This window comes from Nerophis ophidion, linkage group LG28 (assembly GCF_033978795.1).
Source record: "Nerophis ophidion isolate RoL-2023_Sa linkage group LG28, RoL_Noph_v1.0, whole genome shotgun sequence".
NCBI lineage: Eukaryota > Metazoa > Chordata > Actinopteri > Syngnathiformes > Syngnathidae > Nerophis > Nerophis ophidion.
In genome coordinates this window covers 12,604,820-12,623,952 of record NC_084638.1, presented here as the reverse complement: position 1 = coordinate 12,623,952, position 19,133 = coordinate 12,604,820, and the positions used below count along the sequence as shown (strand labels likewise).

General features: G+C 42.4%; 1 protein-coding gene across 3 annotated transcripts in view; it reads left to right on the top strand.

The window, feature by feature from the left end:
* Positions 1-19,133, top strand: part of LOC133545576 (zinc finger protein 391-like) — a 212,369-nt gene that overhangs the window by 22,619 nt on the left and 170,617 nt on the right. Inside the window, exon 3 of one of the 3 annotated variants that reach the window (XM_061891296.1) lies at positions 16,615-17,735. The exons of the other annotated variants lie outside the window; for them this stretch is intronic. Within the exon in view, the coding sequence (XP_061747280.1) occupies positions 16,615-17,288 (674 nt within the window). The 3' untranslated portion in view covers positions 17,289-17,735. Of the gene's footprint in view, positions 1-16,614; positions 17,736-19,133 lie in introns of those variants that run through there. 3 annotated transcript variants of the gene reach the window in all.

Genomic DNA, 19,133 nt, shown 5'->3' with positions numbered 1-19,133 from the left:
AGTGCCAAATACACTTTCTGTCTGTCAAATTGATGACGTCACTAAAGGGGTTGGCTCCAAGGCCAAGTGCCTGTCTATTTAGGGAGGAGTCCGGATCTTGCTCAGGTGTTGCTGAGTAGAGGCGCAACAGTTTTTGATTGTGCCAGGATAGTGTTTGTTTGCTCCCTTGTATTTTCTGTTTTTGTACAAAGTGTGTTATATAAATGTGACTTTATGAAATTAAATATTTTTGTTAAACATGGACACAATTTTGGACATCAATTATTAGCCGGCTGCACGCGTCTGAACTAGCTTCATTTATATTCGGCAACCAGTAGCAGTAATAGTATAGGACTTTACCGCTACATTTAAGTCAAAAACTGCCTCACCTAAAGGCGAGTTGTTTATTGGGAAGCAACAAGCTGCGAGGCTTATTTTGGAAGAGGATCGCACCTGCCGCTGTCAGTGTTTGATTGGCAGCCGGCGGCGGAAGAAACGGATCGACGAAGCGGCGGACACATTCCTGCAATCAAGCTCTGCATCGACAGCTCCGAGTCCGACTGGAGAGCAACAGGGTCGCTCATCAGGGACAGCAGCAGCAGCACCTGCAGATCATCCATCGGACCAGGCTGCGCGCGTGCGTGCCTTGCGTGGAGGAGGACGCGGAGCAGAGTTGAGTGTGGTATATTTTAGCGGCGCGCCCACTTAAAAAAAAAAAAATGGCCATTGTTAAATTTTGTGCACACAAATTTTGAAAAATCCAATTTATTGGTGACTATTTGACTTGACTTGCGCGCGGGTTGACAAACTTTGACTTTTCCTAATGGAGGAGGAGGTACCACACGCATGCGCCGATGAACATAAACAGCCACAATGGGACACTGTGGATGAACGTGACAATGTTGGACAAGGGGTTGAAGGGAAAACACGTGTGGTAAAAATGACACCCAAGGCTCTAGGTCACAAAATTGAAAGTTTGCAGGGGGAAAGAAAATCAAAGTTGCAAAGACTCTCAATACTAAAAGAGGGGGTCATTGCTGTGATAAATGACGAAACACGTTCACATGAGCTAAAGGAGGAATTGAGCAGGTTTATGGATTTATATCATGAAATTAGAAAAGTGCACATAACTTTGTTGTCTCTGTTGCCAGAATATGAGAGTACAAAACATGAGACATGGTACAAAGCAAAAATGTTGAATTTTGATGGTTTTATTGAAAAGGTTGACAGGTTGATGTGTTTTAAAAATGATGACAATGATAATGATGATGATGATGATGATGAGGTTGAAAATGAGGGTTCCGTTGTTGATGGTTTTGAAAGTGAAAATGTACAACCCCATGACAGCATTTCAAATGTTCAATCTATTGTTTTATCAAAGCCCATTGAATCCACAGTCTCAAACAAAAGCACAATGTCTTCCACTTCTTCTGCTCGCATAATAGCAGAGGCAGATAAGGCAGCACTTGTCGCCCGTGCTATTGCTTTAAAAGAGATCCATGCATTGGAGGCGCAGGCAGCAACTCTAAAGAGGAAACAAGATGAGCAGGCAGCAGCTCTAAAGAGGGAACAGGAGGAACAAGCAGAGGCCATAAGGGGAAAAAAGGAGCAAATGGAGTTGGATGCTCAAATAGCATCCCACAATGCTAAATTGTCTGTCCTCCATGAAGCCAGTGTTTCTGGCAGAGGCTAAAAGTCTGATGGAATGGAGTCCTATTACAGGCAAGGGACAAAACCGAAAAATGTGCCTACTCTGCCTGTACAACAACTTCAGCCATCTGTTAAAGCTGCTCCTTCAGAGCTTCACACAGCCAAGAATGCCCCAAACAAGGTCCATTCACACCCTCAACCAAACAACCAACCACTGTGCTCATCAACTTTGGATCCTGTGGAAAACCAATTCAGGCAAAATTTACCTCAAGCATTTCAATCATTTCAAGGCAACACAATACCAGGTGAATTCCACACTGTATTACAGAGGCAAAATGAAATGATGGCACTCCTGGTTCAAGCAAAAACCTCCCAATTACTTCCACACAGACAAATTCCGTTTTTTTGAAGGTGACCCATTGCAGTTTCAGGCTTTCATAAAAGCTTTTGAATATTGTGTAGAGGCAAAAACCAAATGATCGGTGTGACTGCTTATACTATCTGGAGCAGTTTACCAAAGGACAGCCCAGAGAGTTGGTGCGCGGTTGCCTCTATATGCCTACAGAGAGAGGCTATGTTACAGCAAAATGCCTACGAAGGGATTTCTTTGGAAATCCTTCAAAAATAACAGCAGCCTACCTGGACAAAATTATGGTATGGCCAAACATCAAGTCTGAGGATGTAAAAAATCTCCAAGCTATTGAACTGTACTTGCGAGAATGCTCCAATGCTATGGATGAGCTGCAGTACTTGGAGGAGCTCAACATGCCAGCTAGCATGAATATGCTCATACAAAAGCTTCCATACAAATTCAGGGACCAGTGGAGAGGAAAAGCAGCCGACATTGTTGACCAACAAAAGCGACGTGCTTGTTTCACAGACATTGTGAAATTCATTGAACAGCAGGTCAGAATTGCTTCAGATCCTGTCTTTGGCGACATTCAGGACATCCCTCAAAATAAAACAGTAACCAAACCCAAGCCTATACATCAAAGCAAATCACAGTTCAGAAGGAACAGTTTCGCAACTCATCTGACAGTTGCCACTAGACCTAAACCGGCTCCACAACTCAATAAATTTGTGAACACCTCCAAGACGAACTCTATTTCCTGTCTTTTCTGTAAAAGTGAACATGCATTGGAGCACTGTCCGATACTGGAAAATAAGGCACATAGGGAAAAGCTTGACTTTTTAAAGGAAAAAGGCCTTTGTTTTAGTTGCCTGTGCACAGGGCACCTGAGCAAGAGTTGCGACAGGCGCATCACTTGCTCTTACTGCAACAAGACGCATCCCAAAGTGCTACATATTGACAGGAGGCATCTGGAAAGTGGAGAAAATAGCCAACTTCCAAAGGTAAAAGCAGATATTTGCACTACATCATCAACTTGTGGCCATACAGGGGCTGGTAAATATGGAATTTTACCTATGCTGCCCGTGCAAGTGAAGTGCTCATAAGCCAACAAGATAGTCCAGACATATACTTTCCTAGATCCAGGAAGCACAGGGACCTTCTGTTCTGAACAATTGGTGAACAGGCTGAACACAGAAGGCCGAAAAACAAAGATCCACTTGCGCACCATGGAGCACAGTAAGGTGGTCCCGAGCAGCATTGTAAATGGTCTGAAAATCTCTGACCTTACTTGTAGTAAGTTTTTTTAGCTTCCTGATATCTTCACTCAAAGGCAGATGCCCGTGTACACTAACAATCTGATTAGTGAGGTACAACTTGATAAGTGGCCTTACCTCCAAGGCATCAAAATTCCTCGGATAACTGCCAACGTGGACCTGTTAATTGGTACCAATGCCTCAAAGTTAATGGAACCACGGGAGGTGATTAACAGCCACGGAGATGGACCTTATGCTGTCAGAACCCTATTGAGGTGGGTGATTAATGGGCCTTTACAAGTCAGTGACACGCATAATTGGAGCCCCACAGTTACTGTTAACCACACAATCGTTAACATTTTGGAGGAACTGCTTATGAACTAGTACATGCATGATTTCAATGAGCAGGGTCCCAAAGATCAAGAGGATATGTCAAAAAAGGGAAAGAAGCACAAGAAAGAGAAGCCCAGCAGGAAGACACCAAAAAGAAAACGGAGCACAGATGAAAATAAAGTCAGTCGAATGCGAACAATACGCCAGGCAGTCTCTAAGGCTGCGTCGAAACAGCGGGAAATCCTTCTGGGTGACGGAGGCCGTGAGGATGAAGAGCAGGATGACCCAGAGGAAGCTTACCTGGATCCTGATGAGTCTGGCAGTGATGAAGACTTCATGGTGGAAGATGATGAGGACAGCGACTATGGCAGGTCCAAAAAGAGAAGAGTTCCCCGAAAGCGGAGGAAGAAAACGACCCCAAGAGTCCTTTAGGAGAAGAAGAGGAGGAAACTGAGAAGAAGAAAAGCTCTCCTACCCCCAAGGTGACGAAGAAAGCTGATGGCAAGGAATAGGAAAAGAAGACAGCTACAGTCTACATGAACTGTTGGTAATAGATCACCAGTATTGGATGTGCATAAGAAAATGCAGGCTATGAATGAAGGCATGGAGTAAAATAACTCCATTATTGCAAAAAGAAACATGAAACCCTAAGAGTGTTTGTTTTCGTATTATGGCTCTATTTTTGTTTTATTTCGAATTAAATTGCTGTGTTCATCACACCAGTAGCAATTAGGGGCTGGTGTGTTAGAGCCAAATACACTTTCTGTCTGTCAAATTGATGACGTCACTAAAGGGGTTGGCTCCAAGGCCAAGTGCCTGTCTATTTAGGGAGGAGTCAGGATCTTGCTCAGGTGTTGTTGAGTAGAGGCGCAACAGTTTTTGATTGTGCCAGGCTAGTGTTTGTTTGCTCCCTTGTATTTTCTTTTTTTGTACAAAGTGTGTTATATAAATGTGACTTAATGAAATTAAATATTTTTGTTAAACATGGACACAATTTTGGACATCAATTATTAGCCGGCTGCACACGTCTGAACTAGCTTCATTTATATTCGGCAACCAGTAGCAGTAATAGTATAGGACTTTACCGCTACATTAAGTATTTTACTTAACCTTCAACCCGACGTCTTTTTCGGAGTTAAAACGTTTTGTTGCATGCAGACATTTTATTTCATTTTTTTCTACAGACTTTCATTGATTTCATAAACGTAACCCATCATAGTTTGTTTATACATAGCACAAAGCAAAAAGAAAACTTTATATGCAGTGTTATTTCATTTTTTATTTTTTTATTTTTTATTTTTAATTTATTTTGCAATTGTTTTGTCCTGTCCAGCTTCCCAGGCAAATCATATAGTTGATGTAGATGCCCATATCGGCTGTACACATTTACTTTACAGAAGAGAAGTGTAGGATACTTCTCTTGTTGCCTTATTTAAATTTGACTTTACTAAATGTATTTATATTATCATTTGGTGCAGCCGAGCTGGAGCAGCAAGGGATAGAAAGAGAAAAAAAAGGTAGCCAGAGGGGGAAATTGTGGGGATCAGAGGGGGATTAGACAGTGTTATTTCATTTTACATTTCAAAAGAGTTTTGTGGCTCCCATTGTTTTCTTTAATTTGTGAAATGGGTCAAAATGGCTCTTTGAGTGGTAAAGGTTGCCGACCCCTGTCGTAGACAAATTAAAATAAAGTCGTTTTGCTTTACAAGTGGACGAAGCTACTGACAACAATAAAGACCGCCTGTTCATCGCATACGTCCGCTTTGTGAATGGCAAGTCATTGCGCGAGGATTTACTGTTTTGGAAATACATAAAAAATAGAGCCACTGCTGATGAGCTGTTCAAGATAATGGACAGTTTCCTCAAATAACACGACCTAAAATGGGAAAACTGTGTGGGCTTTTGCTCTGATGGCGCACAGACCATGGCAGGGTCAAAAAACGGGCAGCAGGCTCTAATAAAGAGGGTTGCGCCAAATGCGCATTGGACACACTGCGTCATTCACCGGGAAGCACTCGCGTTAAGGCAGCTCAGCCCCGAACTTAATGAGGTTTTAACAGATGTTGTGAGCGCGGTAAATTTTATCAAAACACGAAAAAGTGGCAGTTTTAATTTATTTATTATGGAACATGATGCAAGTTATTTGATTTATTATTGAACTTGATGCAAGTTATAACACTTTTATTTGATTTATTATTGAACTTGATGCAAGTTATTTGATTTATTATTGAACTTGATGCAAGTTAAAACACTTGTTTTATTTATTATTGAAGTTGATGCAAGTTATTTTATTTATTATTGAACTTGATGTAATTTTATGTTATTGAGTTTGAGTGCATACAACTTGATGTTACTTGATGTTCAATAAATTTGAAAATGTTAAGCTTGGCATTAGCGTTCTGTTGGGCCGATGGGGGCAGGTGGGGCTTGAAAACTCCCCCTTGTCCAAAGTGGGGGATGACAAAAAAAGTTTGAGAACCACTGCCTAACAGGAATGCTATTTGAAATGCCTTTTTCCCACTTTTTTATTTTTTTATTTCCACAAATGACATAACATTTTCAAATTTATTGAACATCAAGTAACATCAAGTTGTATACATGTCTTAGCCCTGTCTTGGTTTAACTCTTATCTTACTGATAGGATGCAGTGTGTCTCCCATAACAATGTGACCTCGGACTACGTTAAGGTAACGTGTGGAGTTCCCCAGGGTTCGGTCCTTGGCCCTGCACTCTTCAGCATCTACATGCTGCCGCTAGGTGACATCATACGCAAATACGGTATTAGCTTTCACTGTTATGCTGATGACACCCAACTCTACATGCCCTTAAAGCTGACCAACACGCCGGATTGTAGTCAGCTGGAGGCGTGTCTTAATGAAATTAAACAATGGATGTCCGCTAACTTTTTGCAACTCAACGCCAAAAAAACGGAAATGCTGATTATCGGTCCTGCTAGACATCGAACTCTATTTAATAATACAACTCTAACATTTGACAACCAAACAATTAAACAAGGCGACATGGTAAAGAATCTGGGTATTATCTTCGACCCAACTCTCTCCTTTGAGTTACTAAAACGGCCTTCTTTCATCTCCGTAATATCGCTAAAATTCGCTCCATTCTGTCCACTAAAGACGCTGAGATCATTATCCATGCGTTTGTTACGTCTCGCCTCGACTACTGTAACGTATTATTTTCGGGTCTCCCCATGTCTAGCATTAAAAGATTACAGTTGGTACAAAATGCGGCTGCTAGACTTTTGACAAGAACAAGAAAGTTTGATCACATTACGCCTGTACTGGCTCACCTGCACTGGCTTCCTGTGCACTTAAGATGTGACTTTAAGGTTTTACTACTTACGTATAAAATACTACACGGTCTAGCTCCATCCTATCTTGCCGATTGTATTGCACCATATGTCCCGGCAAGAAATCTGCGTTCAAAGGACTCCGGCTTGTTAGTGATTCCCAAAGCCCAAAAAAAGTCTGCGGGCTATAGAGCGTTTTCCGTTCGGGCTCCAGTACTCTGGAATGCCCTCCCGGTAACAGTTCGAGATGCCACCTCAGTAGAAGCATTTAAGTCTCACCTTAAAACTCATTTGTATACTCTAGCCTTTAAATAGACTCTCTTTTTAGACCAGTTGATCTGCCGTTTCTTTTCTTTTTCTTCTATGTCCCACTCTCCCTTGTGGAGGGGGTCCGGTCCGATCCGGTGGCCATGTACTGCTTGCCTGTGTATCGGCTGGGGACATCTCTGCGCTGATCCGCCTCCGCTTGGGATGGTTTCCTGCTGGCTCCGCTGTGAACGGGACTCTCGCTGCTGTGTTGGATCCGCTTTGGACTGGACTCTCGCGACTGTGTTGGATCCATTGTGGATTGAACTTTCACAGTATCATGTTAGACCCGCTCGACATCCATTGCTTTCCTCCTCTCCAAGGTTCTCATAGTCATCATTGTCACCGACGTCCCACTGGGTCATTATTGTCACCGATGTCCCACTGGGTGTGAGTTTTCCTTGCCCTTATGTGGGCCTACCGAGGATGTCGTGGTGGTTTGTGCAGCCCTTTGAGACACTAGTGATTTAGAGTGATAAGTTTATAATATTTAGCACTGATGGACCTAATAATACGAAGAGCTCCTTGATCAGTTTCCCAGGAAGAGGGTCAAGTAAGCATGTTGTCTGTTTTATTCCATTTACACGTTGTAACAATTCCTCTAATGTTATTTCCTCAAAACGAGAGAAACTATTTTGGAGGGCAGTATCCGCCGTATATACAATCATGTCAGTGTTAATAGAACCCCGTTGTAGCTGGGACGCATTGTCTTTAATCTCCTTTCTAATGACTTCAATTTTCTTACTAAAGAATTGCATAAAGTCCTCAGCTGAGTGGGTTGAGCTACTGGAAGGGGTCCCTTATTGGGTTAGCGATGCCAAAAATTCAGGATCGTTTTTATTACGGTGGATGAGATTTGAGTAATATTTAGCTTTAGCTAAGGTAAGCATGCGTTTATAAGTTATTAAACCATCACTCCATGCTTGATGGTGCACCTCAAGTTTAGTCGTGCGCCATTTGCGTTCCAGCTTTCTACATAATAATTTCTGAGCTCTAGTTTCTTCTGTAAACCACGGGGTGCGCTTTTTTGGAGCCTTTTTTAACTTTAGCGGTGCTATGTTATCAATGGTTTCGCGCAGGGTGTCGTTAAAGTTGTTAGTGAGGTTATCAATAGAGCCCACATACTTTGGGAATGGTGCCATAACCGAGGGCAGTAGGTCAGCAAGAGTTGTCGTTGTGGCCGTATTAATGTTGCGGCTGCTATAGCAGTTATTATTATTATTAGTTTGACGAACATGCGTCTGAACCTCGAATTTTATAAGGTAATGATCGGACAATACTTTAGTATACGGGAGTATCGTAACTTTGGAGACGGTGATACCCCTGACAAGCACTAGGTCTATCGTATTACCGTTGCGATGCGTGGGTTCATTTATTATTTGTGTGAGACCACAGCTATCAATTACAGTCTGGAGCGCTACGCACGGTGGGTCCGATGGGGTATTCATATGGATATTAAAGTCCCCCATTATGATTATATTATCGGCGTGTGTCACTAGATCAGCAACGAACTCTGAGAATTCATTGATAAAGTCCGAATAGGGCCCTGGGGGGCGGTAGATAACAGCCAGGTGTAGAGGCAGCGGTGTGACAGACCTCATAGTAAGTACCTCAAACAATTTATATTTATTATTTATGTTATGACTAAGGTTAAAGTTTTCGTTGTATATTAGTGCGACCCCCCCACCCCTTTTAAGCGGACGGGCAATATGCGCATGTGTAAAGTTAGGAGGACATGCCTCATTTAGCGCAAAAAAGTCGTTTGGTTTAAGCCAGGTTTCGCTGAGACCGATGACGTTAAGATTGTTGTCTCTGATAATAACACTAACTAATAACGTTTTGGGAGACAATGATCTTATGTTTAAAAAACCTATATTATAGGTAGTGGGCTGTTTTAGGGAGTTTTTGATCAAATTATCCGTAGTAGCAATATTACTAATGTTGTGTTTATTATGCCCAGTGCATTTAGTATAGTTACGACCATATCTAGGAATTGATACGACAGGAATTTTCCGATTGTTTGTTTGTTGCTTTGATAAACTGCACGCATCATGGTTAGCCATCTCAGTAACGGGGATTTTCCGATTGTTTGTTTGTTGCTTTGATAAACTGCACGCATCATAGTTAGCCACCTCAGTAACACACATGTCCAACTCTGAAACACTCAAAGCAGAAAAAACGTGTTCTAATTTAACTGACTCCTTACCCAGACCAGTAGTCTCGCATTTTCCATTTAAATCTGGCTACAGGATGGAGGGAAGTGGTGTTCTGTGGGGATTAGCCTTCTGCTTTGTTTTTAGCCCCGCTCGACATCCGCGTTTCCGATCACACCGCTGGCGTCTGCTCCGTAGACGGCCCCCGCTGCTACTATACTCCCCTGCTTCACAGGCCGCTGGATGTAGCCGCCGACGTATTCCCATGCTAGTTAGCATGTTTAGCACGCACGCGTCTATCAGTCCAAAACGGCCCGATATGTCCACATCCAGAAGTGTCTGGCGGTCGTACGTGATCACGGAGTGACCACGATGTGAGCCAGCCATAAAGTCTGTGGAATTGTCCGGTATTTCTGCCAAATGTTTCATCTTTAGCAGGAGCTCCGCGAGGACGCAGCCCGTCCGGGCGCCGCCATCTTGAAAATATATCACACTAGGGACCATTTAGTGTTGCCAATCAACTTATCCCCAGGTGCATGTCTTTGGAGGTGGGAGGGAGCCGGAGTACACGGAGGGAACCCACGCATTCACTTCCCTCCCACGCATTCACGGGGAGAACATGCAAACTCCACACAGAAAGATCCCGAGCCTGGATTTGAACCCAGGACTGCAGGACCTTCGTATTGTGAGGCAGAACCCACTAACCCCTCTGCCACCGTGAAACCCCACTTTTGTTATGTTTTTGTTTATTTTAATAGTACAAACCCCGTTTCCATATGAGCTGGAAAATTGTGTTAAACCTAAATATAAACCGAATACAATGATTTGCAAATCATTTCCAACCCATATTCAGTTGAATATGCTACAAAGACAACATATTTGATGTTCAAACTCCATCCATCCATCCATTTTCTACCGCTTATTCCCTTTCGGGGTAGCGGGGGGCGCTGGCGCCTATCTCAGCTACAATCGGGCGTGAACGTTTTTTTTTTGCAAATAATCATTAACTTTAGTATATGATGCCAGCAACACTTGACAAAGATGTTGGGAAACGTGGTAATAAATACTGATAAAGTTGAGAAGTGTTCATCAAACACTTATTTGGAACATCCCACAGGTGTTCAGGCTCATTGGGAACAGGTGGGTGCCAGGTTTGGGTATAAAAGCAGCTTCCATGAAATGCTAAGTAATTCACAAACAAGGATGGGGCGAGGGTCACCAATTTGTAAGCAAATTGTCGAACAGTTTAAGAACAACATTTCTCAACGAGCTATTGCAAAGAATTTAGGGATTTTACCATCTACGGTCCGTAAAATCATCAAAAGGTTCCGAGAATCTGGAGAAATCACTGCACGTAAGCGACGATATTACGGACCTTTGATCCCTCAGGCGGTACTGCAGCAAAACTGACATCAGTGTGTAACGGATATCACCACATGTGCTCAGGAACACTTCATAAAACCACTGTCAGTAACTACAGTTGGTTGCTACATCTGTAAGTGCAAGTTAAAACTCTACTATGCGAAGCAAAACCCATTTATTAACAGCACCAAGGAACGTTGCTGGCTTCGCTCGGCCCGAGCTCATCTAAGATGGACTGATGCAAAGTGAAAAAGTGTTCTGTGGTCTGACCAGTCCACCTTTAAAATTATATTTGGAAACTGTGGACGTGGTGTCGTCCGTAAAAAAGAGGAAAATAACCATCCGGATTGTTGTAGACGCAAAGTTCAAAAGCCAGCATCTGTGATGGTATGGGGGTGTATTAGTGCCCAAGGCATGGGTAACTTACACATCTGTGAAGGCACCATTAATGCTGAATGGTCCATACAGGTTTTGGAGCAACATATGTTGTCATCCAAGCAACGTTATCATGGACGCCCCTGCTTATTTCAGCAAGACAATGCCAAGCCATGTGTTACATGGCTTGCAGTCCAGACCTGTCTCCAATCGAAAATGTGTGGCGCATTATGAAGCGTAAAATACGACAGCGGAGACCCCGGACTGTTGAACGACTGAAGCTCTACATAAAACAACAATGAGAAAGAATTCCACTTTCAAACCTTCAACAATTAGTTTCCTCAGTTCTCAAACGTTTATTGAGTGTTGTTAAAAGAAAATGTGATGTAACACAGTGGTGAACATGCCCTTTCCCAACTACTTTGGCACATGTTGCAGCCATGAAATTCTAAATTAATTATTATTTGCAAAAAAAAAAAATAAGTTTATGAGTTTGAACATCAAATATGTTGTCTTTGTAGCATATTCAACTGAATATGGGTTGAAAAGGATTTGCAAATCATTGTATTCCGTTTATTTTTACATCTAACACAATTTCCCAACTGTGGGCCGCAAATGGCCTCCGGGGCACACTTTTGACACCCCTGCTATAGATAATAAAAAATTAAATCTGATAAATCAATGGATAAAAAGCAGAGCCTGGAGACTTATGCACGTTTATCATAACTCTCTCGCTCTCTGCACCCTCCTCACAAATGCTGCTGTGCGCACAATCTGTTTTTTTTTTAATCCCCTTCCTAACCCTGAATGTACATTGTTAATACATGCAGCCATAATTCAAAATGCCGGACATTTGAGGCATTTAAGAAACTCTGCCCTGACAGCCCCGCAAAAGAGGACATGTCCAGTGAAAAGAGGACGTATGGTCAGTCTATCCTAGCTCGGTCACTGCTAGCATGCTAGCAAAAGAGGACATGTCCGGTGCTAGCAACTACCGGGCTAGGATTGACTGACCATACGTCCTCTTTTCAGATGACATGTCCTCTTTCGTGGGGCTGTCAGGGCAGAGTTTCTTAAATGCCTCAAAAGTCCGGCATTTTGAGTATTGTTTACGCAACTTAATATGTCCGTCTGGAAACTCGTTCGGTACAACTCTGCACCGAACCGAAACGGTTCAATACAAATACAAGTACTGTTACACCCCTAGTACCGATACAAAAATTATTTTGGTACTTTTTTAAATAAAGGGGGCCACAAAAATGGCATTACTGACTTTATTTTAACAAAAAAACTTAGGGTACATTAAACATATGTTTATTATTGCAGTTAAGTCCTTAAATAAAATAGTGAACATACAAGACAACTTGTATTTTAGTAGTAAGTAAACAAACAAAAACTCCCAATCAGTCTGCGGATGTATGCAGTAACATATTGTGTCATTTATACACCTATTAATTTGTAAACATTATTAAGGACAAGTGGTAGAAACTAAAGTATTATTCTACTTGTTAATTTACTGTTAGTATCTGCTTACTTTCTCTTTTAACATGTTCTGTCTACACTTCTGTTAAAATGTAATTATCACTTATTCTTCTGTTGTTTGATACTTTACTTTAGTTTTTGGTGATACCACAAAAATGTGAGTATCAATTCGATACCAAGTAGTTACAGGATCATACATTGGTCGTATTCAAAGTCCTCATCTGTCCAGGGACATTATTCCTAAGTTTATAAATAAAATATACAATTTAAAAAATGAAAGAAGACGTTGTGATGCCAAAAAATATTGACATAATCATAGTAGTATCGGCTAGATACGTGGCGTTTGTTTACATTTTGAAGCCGGTGAGCTAAGGTGTGTAGTGAAACATGTTTAGCTGTTCCTTGTCCTGCAGTGATAATGTTACTAGTAAGAAACATACTTTATTTGTCGCCATGGAGGCGAGGATTAGTGATTTAGATGTAGCTAAAACACTGCTGACGGCGGATGGACGTTAGCCACTAGCTAGCTAGCCAGGTCTTAAAGGGGAACATTATCACCAGACCTATGTAAGCGTCAATATATACCTTGATGGTGCAGAAAAAAGACCATATATTTTTTTAACCGATTTCCGAACTCTAAATGGGTGAATTTTGGCAAAATAAACGCCTTTCTGTTTATCACTCATGTGGTGATGACGTCAGAACGTGACGTCTCCGAGGTAATACAGCCGCCATTTTCATTTTCAACACATTACAAACACCGGGTCTCAGCTCTGTTATTTTCCGTTTTTTCGACTATTTTTTGGAACTTTGGAGACATCATGCCTCATCTGTGTGTTGTCGGAGGGTGTAACAACACTAACAGGGAGGGATTCAAGTTGCACCACTGGCCCGAATATGCGAAAGTGTCTGCCGCCAGACCCCCATTGAATGTGCCAGAGTGTCTCCACATTTTACCGGCGATGACAGACATGGCACAGAGATATATGGATAACCTACAGATGCATTTGCAACGATAAAGTCAACTAAATCACAAAGGTGAGTTTTGTTGATGTTGACTTTTGTGCTAATCAGACATATTTGGTCGCAGCGTGACTGCCAGCTAATCGATGCTAACATGCTATGCTAATCGATGCTAACATGCTATTTACCGGCGGTGCTACAGCAGACATGGCACAGAGATGTATGGAAAACCTGCAGATCCATTTGCAACTATAAAGTCAACTAAATCACAAAGTCGCCACCTGCGATGTGGTGGCGACTTGTCCAGGGTGTACCCCGCCTTTCGCCCGATTGTAGCTGAGATAGGCGCCAGCGCCCCCCGCAACCTCGAAAGGGAATAAGCGGTAGTAAATGGATGGATGGATGGATAAATCACAAAGGTGAGTTTTGTTGATGTTGACTGCCAGCTAATCGATGCTAACATGCTACGCTAATCGAAGCTAACATGCTATTTACCGGCGGTGCTAAAGCGGACATGGCACAGAGTTGTATGGATAACCTGCAGATGCATTTGCAACGATATCACGTTTCCTTCTACCCACATTTAATGCGAAAAAAACACTTACCAATCGACGGATTTAAGTTGATCCAGTGTCAAGAGATGCGAAAGTCCTGATCGTTTGGTCCGCACATTTTACCGGCGATGCTAACGCAGCTATTCGGCCATGCTATGGCTATGAATAGCGTCAATAGCTATTCGCTCAATAGCTTCAGTTTCTTCTTCAATACTTTCATACTACAACCATCCGTTTCAATACACGCGTAATCTGTTGAATCGCTTAAGCCGCTGAAATCCGAGTCTGAATCCGAGCTAATGTCGCTATATCTTGCTGTGTTATCTGCTATTGTTTGTTTACATTGGCAGCACTGTATGGCGTCACAGGGAAATGGATAGTCGCATCGCAAATAGCGAAAATCAATCACTTTAAAGCTTTTTTTAGGGCTATTCGGGGACCGGTAAAATTTAAAAAAAAACTTCAAAAAATACAACAAGCCACTGGGAACTGATTTCTATTGTTTTTAACCCTTTTGAAATTGTGATAATGTTCCCCTTTAAAGCACCTCTTCCTGAGGGTGTTTCAGTGTTATAACTTCACTTTTATTGTCAGTTTTTAAGCCAAAATGCGTCGAGTCTCCCTTTTCTGTCTACACACTGTGTCTGCTTGTAAGTACTCCGTTATTGTGTGCTGCCGAACATGCTCGTCTGCTCGTAAACCAGCAATGTCACGACGTGACTTCAACGCAGGAGAGTGGGGTGCGGAACCGGTACTTTTCAGAGAACGGTATAGTACCGAAAATGATTCATTAGTATCGTGGTACTATACTAATACTGGTACACCGTACAACCCTAATAGGTGGTATGGCCCACTTATAATTAAAATAACAAAATAATGTTGGTTTTAATCAGATATGTTCTAGTATTGAATACGTGGATGGGGGCCCTGCTTTGTAAATAATGTGTACCCCTTTCAGAGATCATGTTTAGTTCCACTTCAAACATTGACATGTTGCACAATGAGATGAGTGCTGTAGCACGAGCGTGGGATAACGTGAACAGTTGTGGAACTTTATAACGAACACAGTAGAAAGTTTTTTCAGAAAAATGAAATGACGCAGATATTGCTTTCTTCTTTTCCTGTTAACTCGAGAAAAAAACAGGATCTCGTTGGAAACGCGATGTTGGTATCTCAGCTGCATTCGGGCGGATATGTCGCCACCTCATCACAGAAGTTTGGTTCTTTTATGACTTTATTATGGGTCTACTGAAAATGTGAGCAAATGTGCTGGGTCAAAAGTATACATACAGCAATGTTAATATTTGCTTACATGTCCCTTGGCAAGTTTTACAGCAATAAGGCGCTTTTGGTAGCATCCACAAGCGGGTGTAAAATATACACCCGCCTTAATTCGGCGGGCGTATATTTTAGCGTCTCGGAAGAGTTCGTGCTGCAAGGGGTTCTGGGTATTTGTTCTGTTGTGTTTATGTTGTGTTACGGTGCGGATGTTCTCCAACAATATTTGTCATTCTTGTTTGGTGTGGGTTCACGGTGTGGCGCATATTTCTGACAGTGTTAAAGTTGTTTATACGGCCTCCCTCAGTGTGACCTGTATGGCTGTTGACCAAGTATGATTGCATTCACTTGTGTGTGTGTGTGAAAAGCCGTAGATATGTGATTGGGCCGGCATGCAAAGGCAGTGCCTTTAAGGTTTATTGGCGCCCTGCACTTCTCTCTACGTCCGTGTACACAGCACCGTTTTAAAAAGTCATACATTTTACTTTTTGAAACTGATATCGATCATTTTTTAAACCGATACCGATAATTTCCGATATTACATTTTAAAGCATTTATCGGCCGATAATATTGGCAGTCCGATATTATCGGACATCTCTAGTTTGGGGTCATTGTCCTGTTGGAACACCCAACTGCGCCCAAGACCCAACCGGGCTGATTAGTTAATCTTGTCCTGAAGAATTTGGAGGTTATCCTCCTTTTTCATTGTCCCATTTAAAGCAACAGTTTTATTGGCAGCAAAACAGGCCCAGAGCATAATACGAACGCCACCATGCTTGACGGTGGGAATGTTGTTCCTGGGATTAAAAGCCTCACCTTTTCTCCTCCAATCATATTGCTGGGTATTGTGGCCAAACAGCTCAATTTGAGTTTCATCTGACATCACATGGACAAAGAGAAGACCTTCTGGAGGAAAGTTCTGTGAAATACCAAAAAATAATGTGTGGTGTCTTGTTAATTTATAGCCAAAAATGTTTTTATGTTATAGATATTTTCAAAGCAGAATATTGTCCTTAGAGCCCTCTGGCACTCCATGGGGTAACCGTAACATCTGGGCCTCTTAAGACCTCACTGTTGGTGCTAATCGACCTGTTTCTCCTCCTTTTTACCGAATTTGAAAGCAAAAGTGAGTCCACAAATAACCAAATCGTAAAGCAGAATTGAAAATGAAATCTGAATTGGTAAAATCTTATCAATATTGCTCCTAACATGTGACTGACCAAAGATGGACTCCTCTCGACCATGTTTGTCTTCTTATTTCCTGTAGACGTCTGTGAAGAACATCTTCTCTCTGAGCAACAGAAATGGAGCTTCAGGATGGACAAGGAGGAGCCACAGCCCTTCCACATTAAGGAGGAAGAAGAGGCGCCACATTCATTGCAAATGCAAAAGGAAGGAAATAACCCACTGACCTCTCATTTTAAAGAGGAAGAGGAGGAACACAGCATCAGTCAAGAATGGTTGGAGAAGTTCCATGTGCTTGTGAAGAGTGAAGATGATGAGGTCAAAGGTGAAAGTGAGGAGAGGGGAGGGGGGGAGCCTCCAAGCAGCTGCTCAACACAACACATGACAACAGAAGCTGATGGAGACCACTGTGGAGGATCACAAGCAGACAAGCTCTTAGCTCCACTATCAGATAGTGAGGACACAACGTCACACTCTCCTGACACTGATGATGAAGACTCTAAAGATGATAAGACATGTCACACTGAAAACACACGCCTTACATGTCCTCACTGCGACAAAACATTCAAATATTGTAGTTTTCTGAAAACACACATGAGAAAACACACAGGGGAGAAATCTTTTTCCTGCTCAGAATGTGGTAGAGATTTTAGACTGAAACACATGCTGAAAGAACACATGAGAACACATACTGGAGAAAAAACTTTTTCGTGTTCAATCTGCAATAAAGCTTTTACCCGAAGGCACCTTTGGTAACCCACATGAGAATACACACTGGAGAAAAACCTTTTTCATGTTCAATCTGCGGGAACGATTTTACTGAAAGGACATTTTTGAAAACACACATGAGAACACACACTGGAGAAAAACCTTTTTCATGTTAAATCTGTGGTAAAGATTGTGCTCAAAGGCACAATTTGAAAACACACATGAGAATACACACTGGAGAAATACCTTTTTCCTGCCCAGAATGTGGTAAAAGTTTTGTAATGAATCAAAGTTTAAAAGTACACATGACAACACACATCGGAGAAAAGCCTTTTTCATGTTCAATCTGCGGTAAAGATTTTATTCGAAAAGACCATTTCAAAGCACATATGAGAATACACACTGGAGAAAACCCTTTTTCATGCTCAGAATGTGGTAAAAGCTTTGTAAGAAATCAAAGTTTAAAAGTACACATCAGAACACACACTGGAGAAAAACTTTCCATCCATCCATCCATCCATCCATCATCTTCCGCTTATCTGAGGTCGGGTCGCGGTGGCAACAGCCTAAGCAGGGAAACCCAGACTTCCCTCTCCCCAGCCACTTCGTCTAGCTCTTCCCGGGGGATCCCGAGGCGTTCCCAGGCCAGCCGGGAGACATAGTCTTCCCAACGTGTCCTGGGTCTTCCCCTTGGCCTCCTACCGGATGGACGTGCCCTAAACACCTCCGTAGGGAGGCGTTCAGGTGGCATCCTGACCAGATACCCGAACCACCTCATCTGGTTCCTCTCGATGTGGAGCAGCAGCGGCTTTACTTTGAGTTCCTCCCGGATGGCAGAGCTTCTCACCCTATCTCTAAGGGAGAGCCCCGCCACACGGCGGAGGAAACTCATTTCGGCCGCTTGTACCCGTGATCTTATCCTTTCGGTCATGACCCAAAGCTCATGATCATAGGTGAGGATGGGAACGTAGATCGACCGGTAAATTGAGAGCTTTGCCTTCCGGCTCAGCTCCTTCTTCACCACAACGGATCGGTATAAGGACCGCATTACTGAAGACGCCGCACCGATCCGCCTGTCGATCTCACGATCCACTTTTCCCTCACTCGTGAACAAGACTCCTAGGTACTTGAACTCCTCCACTTGGGGCAGGGTCTCCTCCCCAACGCCTAGAAATTCTGTCCATAAACGTTATGAACAGAATCGGTAACAAAGGACAGCCTTGGCGGAGTCCAACCCTCACTGGAAATGTGTTCGACTTACTGCCGGCAATGCGGACCAAGCTCTGGCACTGATCGTACAGGGAGCGGGCCGCCACAATAAGACAGTCCGATACCCCATAATCTCTGAGCACTCCCCACAGGACTTCTGCGGTAAAGCTTTTATTCAAAAGCAAAATTTCAAAACACACATGAGAATACACACTGGAGAAAAAAATGCTTCATGTTCAATCTGCGGTAAAGATTTTACTCGAAGAAAAAATTTCGAAACACACATGAGAATACACACTGGAGAAAATCCTTTTTCCTGCTCAGAATTCGGTAAAAGTTTTCTCATAAAACAAAGTTTAAAAGTACACATGAGAACACACACTGGAGAAAAACCTTTTATATGTTCAGTATGTGGTAAAAGTTATATAAAAAGAGACCGCTTAAATTTACACATGAGAACACACGCTGGTGAAAAACCATACTCCTGTTCAAGCTGCAACAAAAGCTTTCGTCACCGACAATCTTTTACAGTACACATGAGAACACACCCAGAAGAGAAAGTGTTGATTTGCGTTGTGTGTGGTGAAAGATTCTCTAATAAGTACCAGTGTAAGAAACACAAGTGTGCTGGTGAGAACAGCAGCAGCAAATGAAGATGCAGGATTTGAAATAAATTGTCAAAAC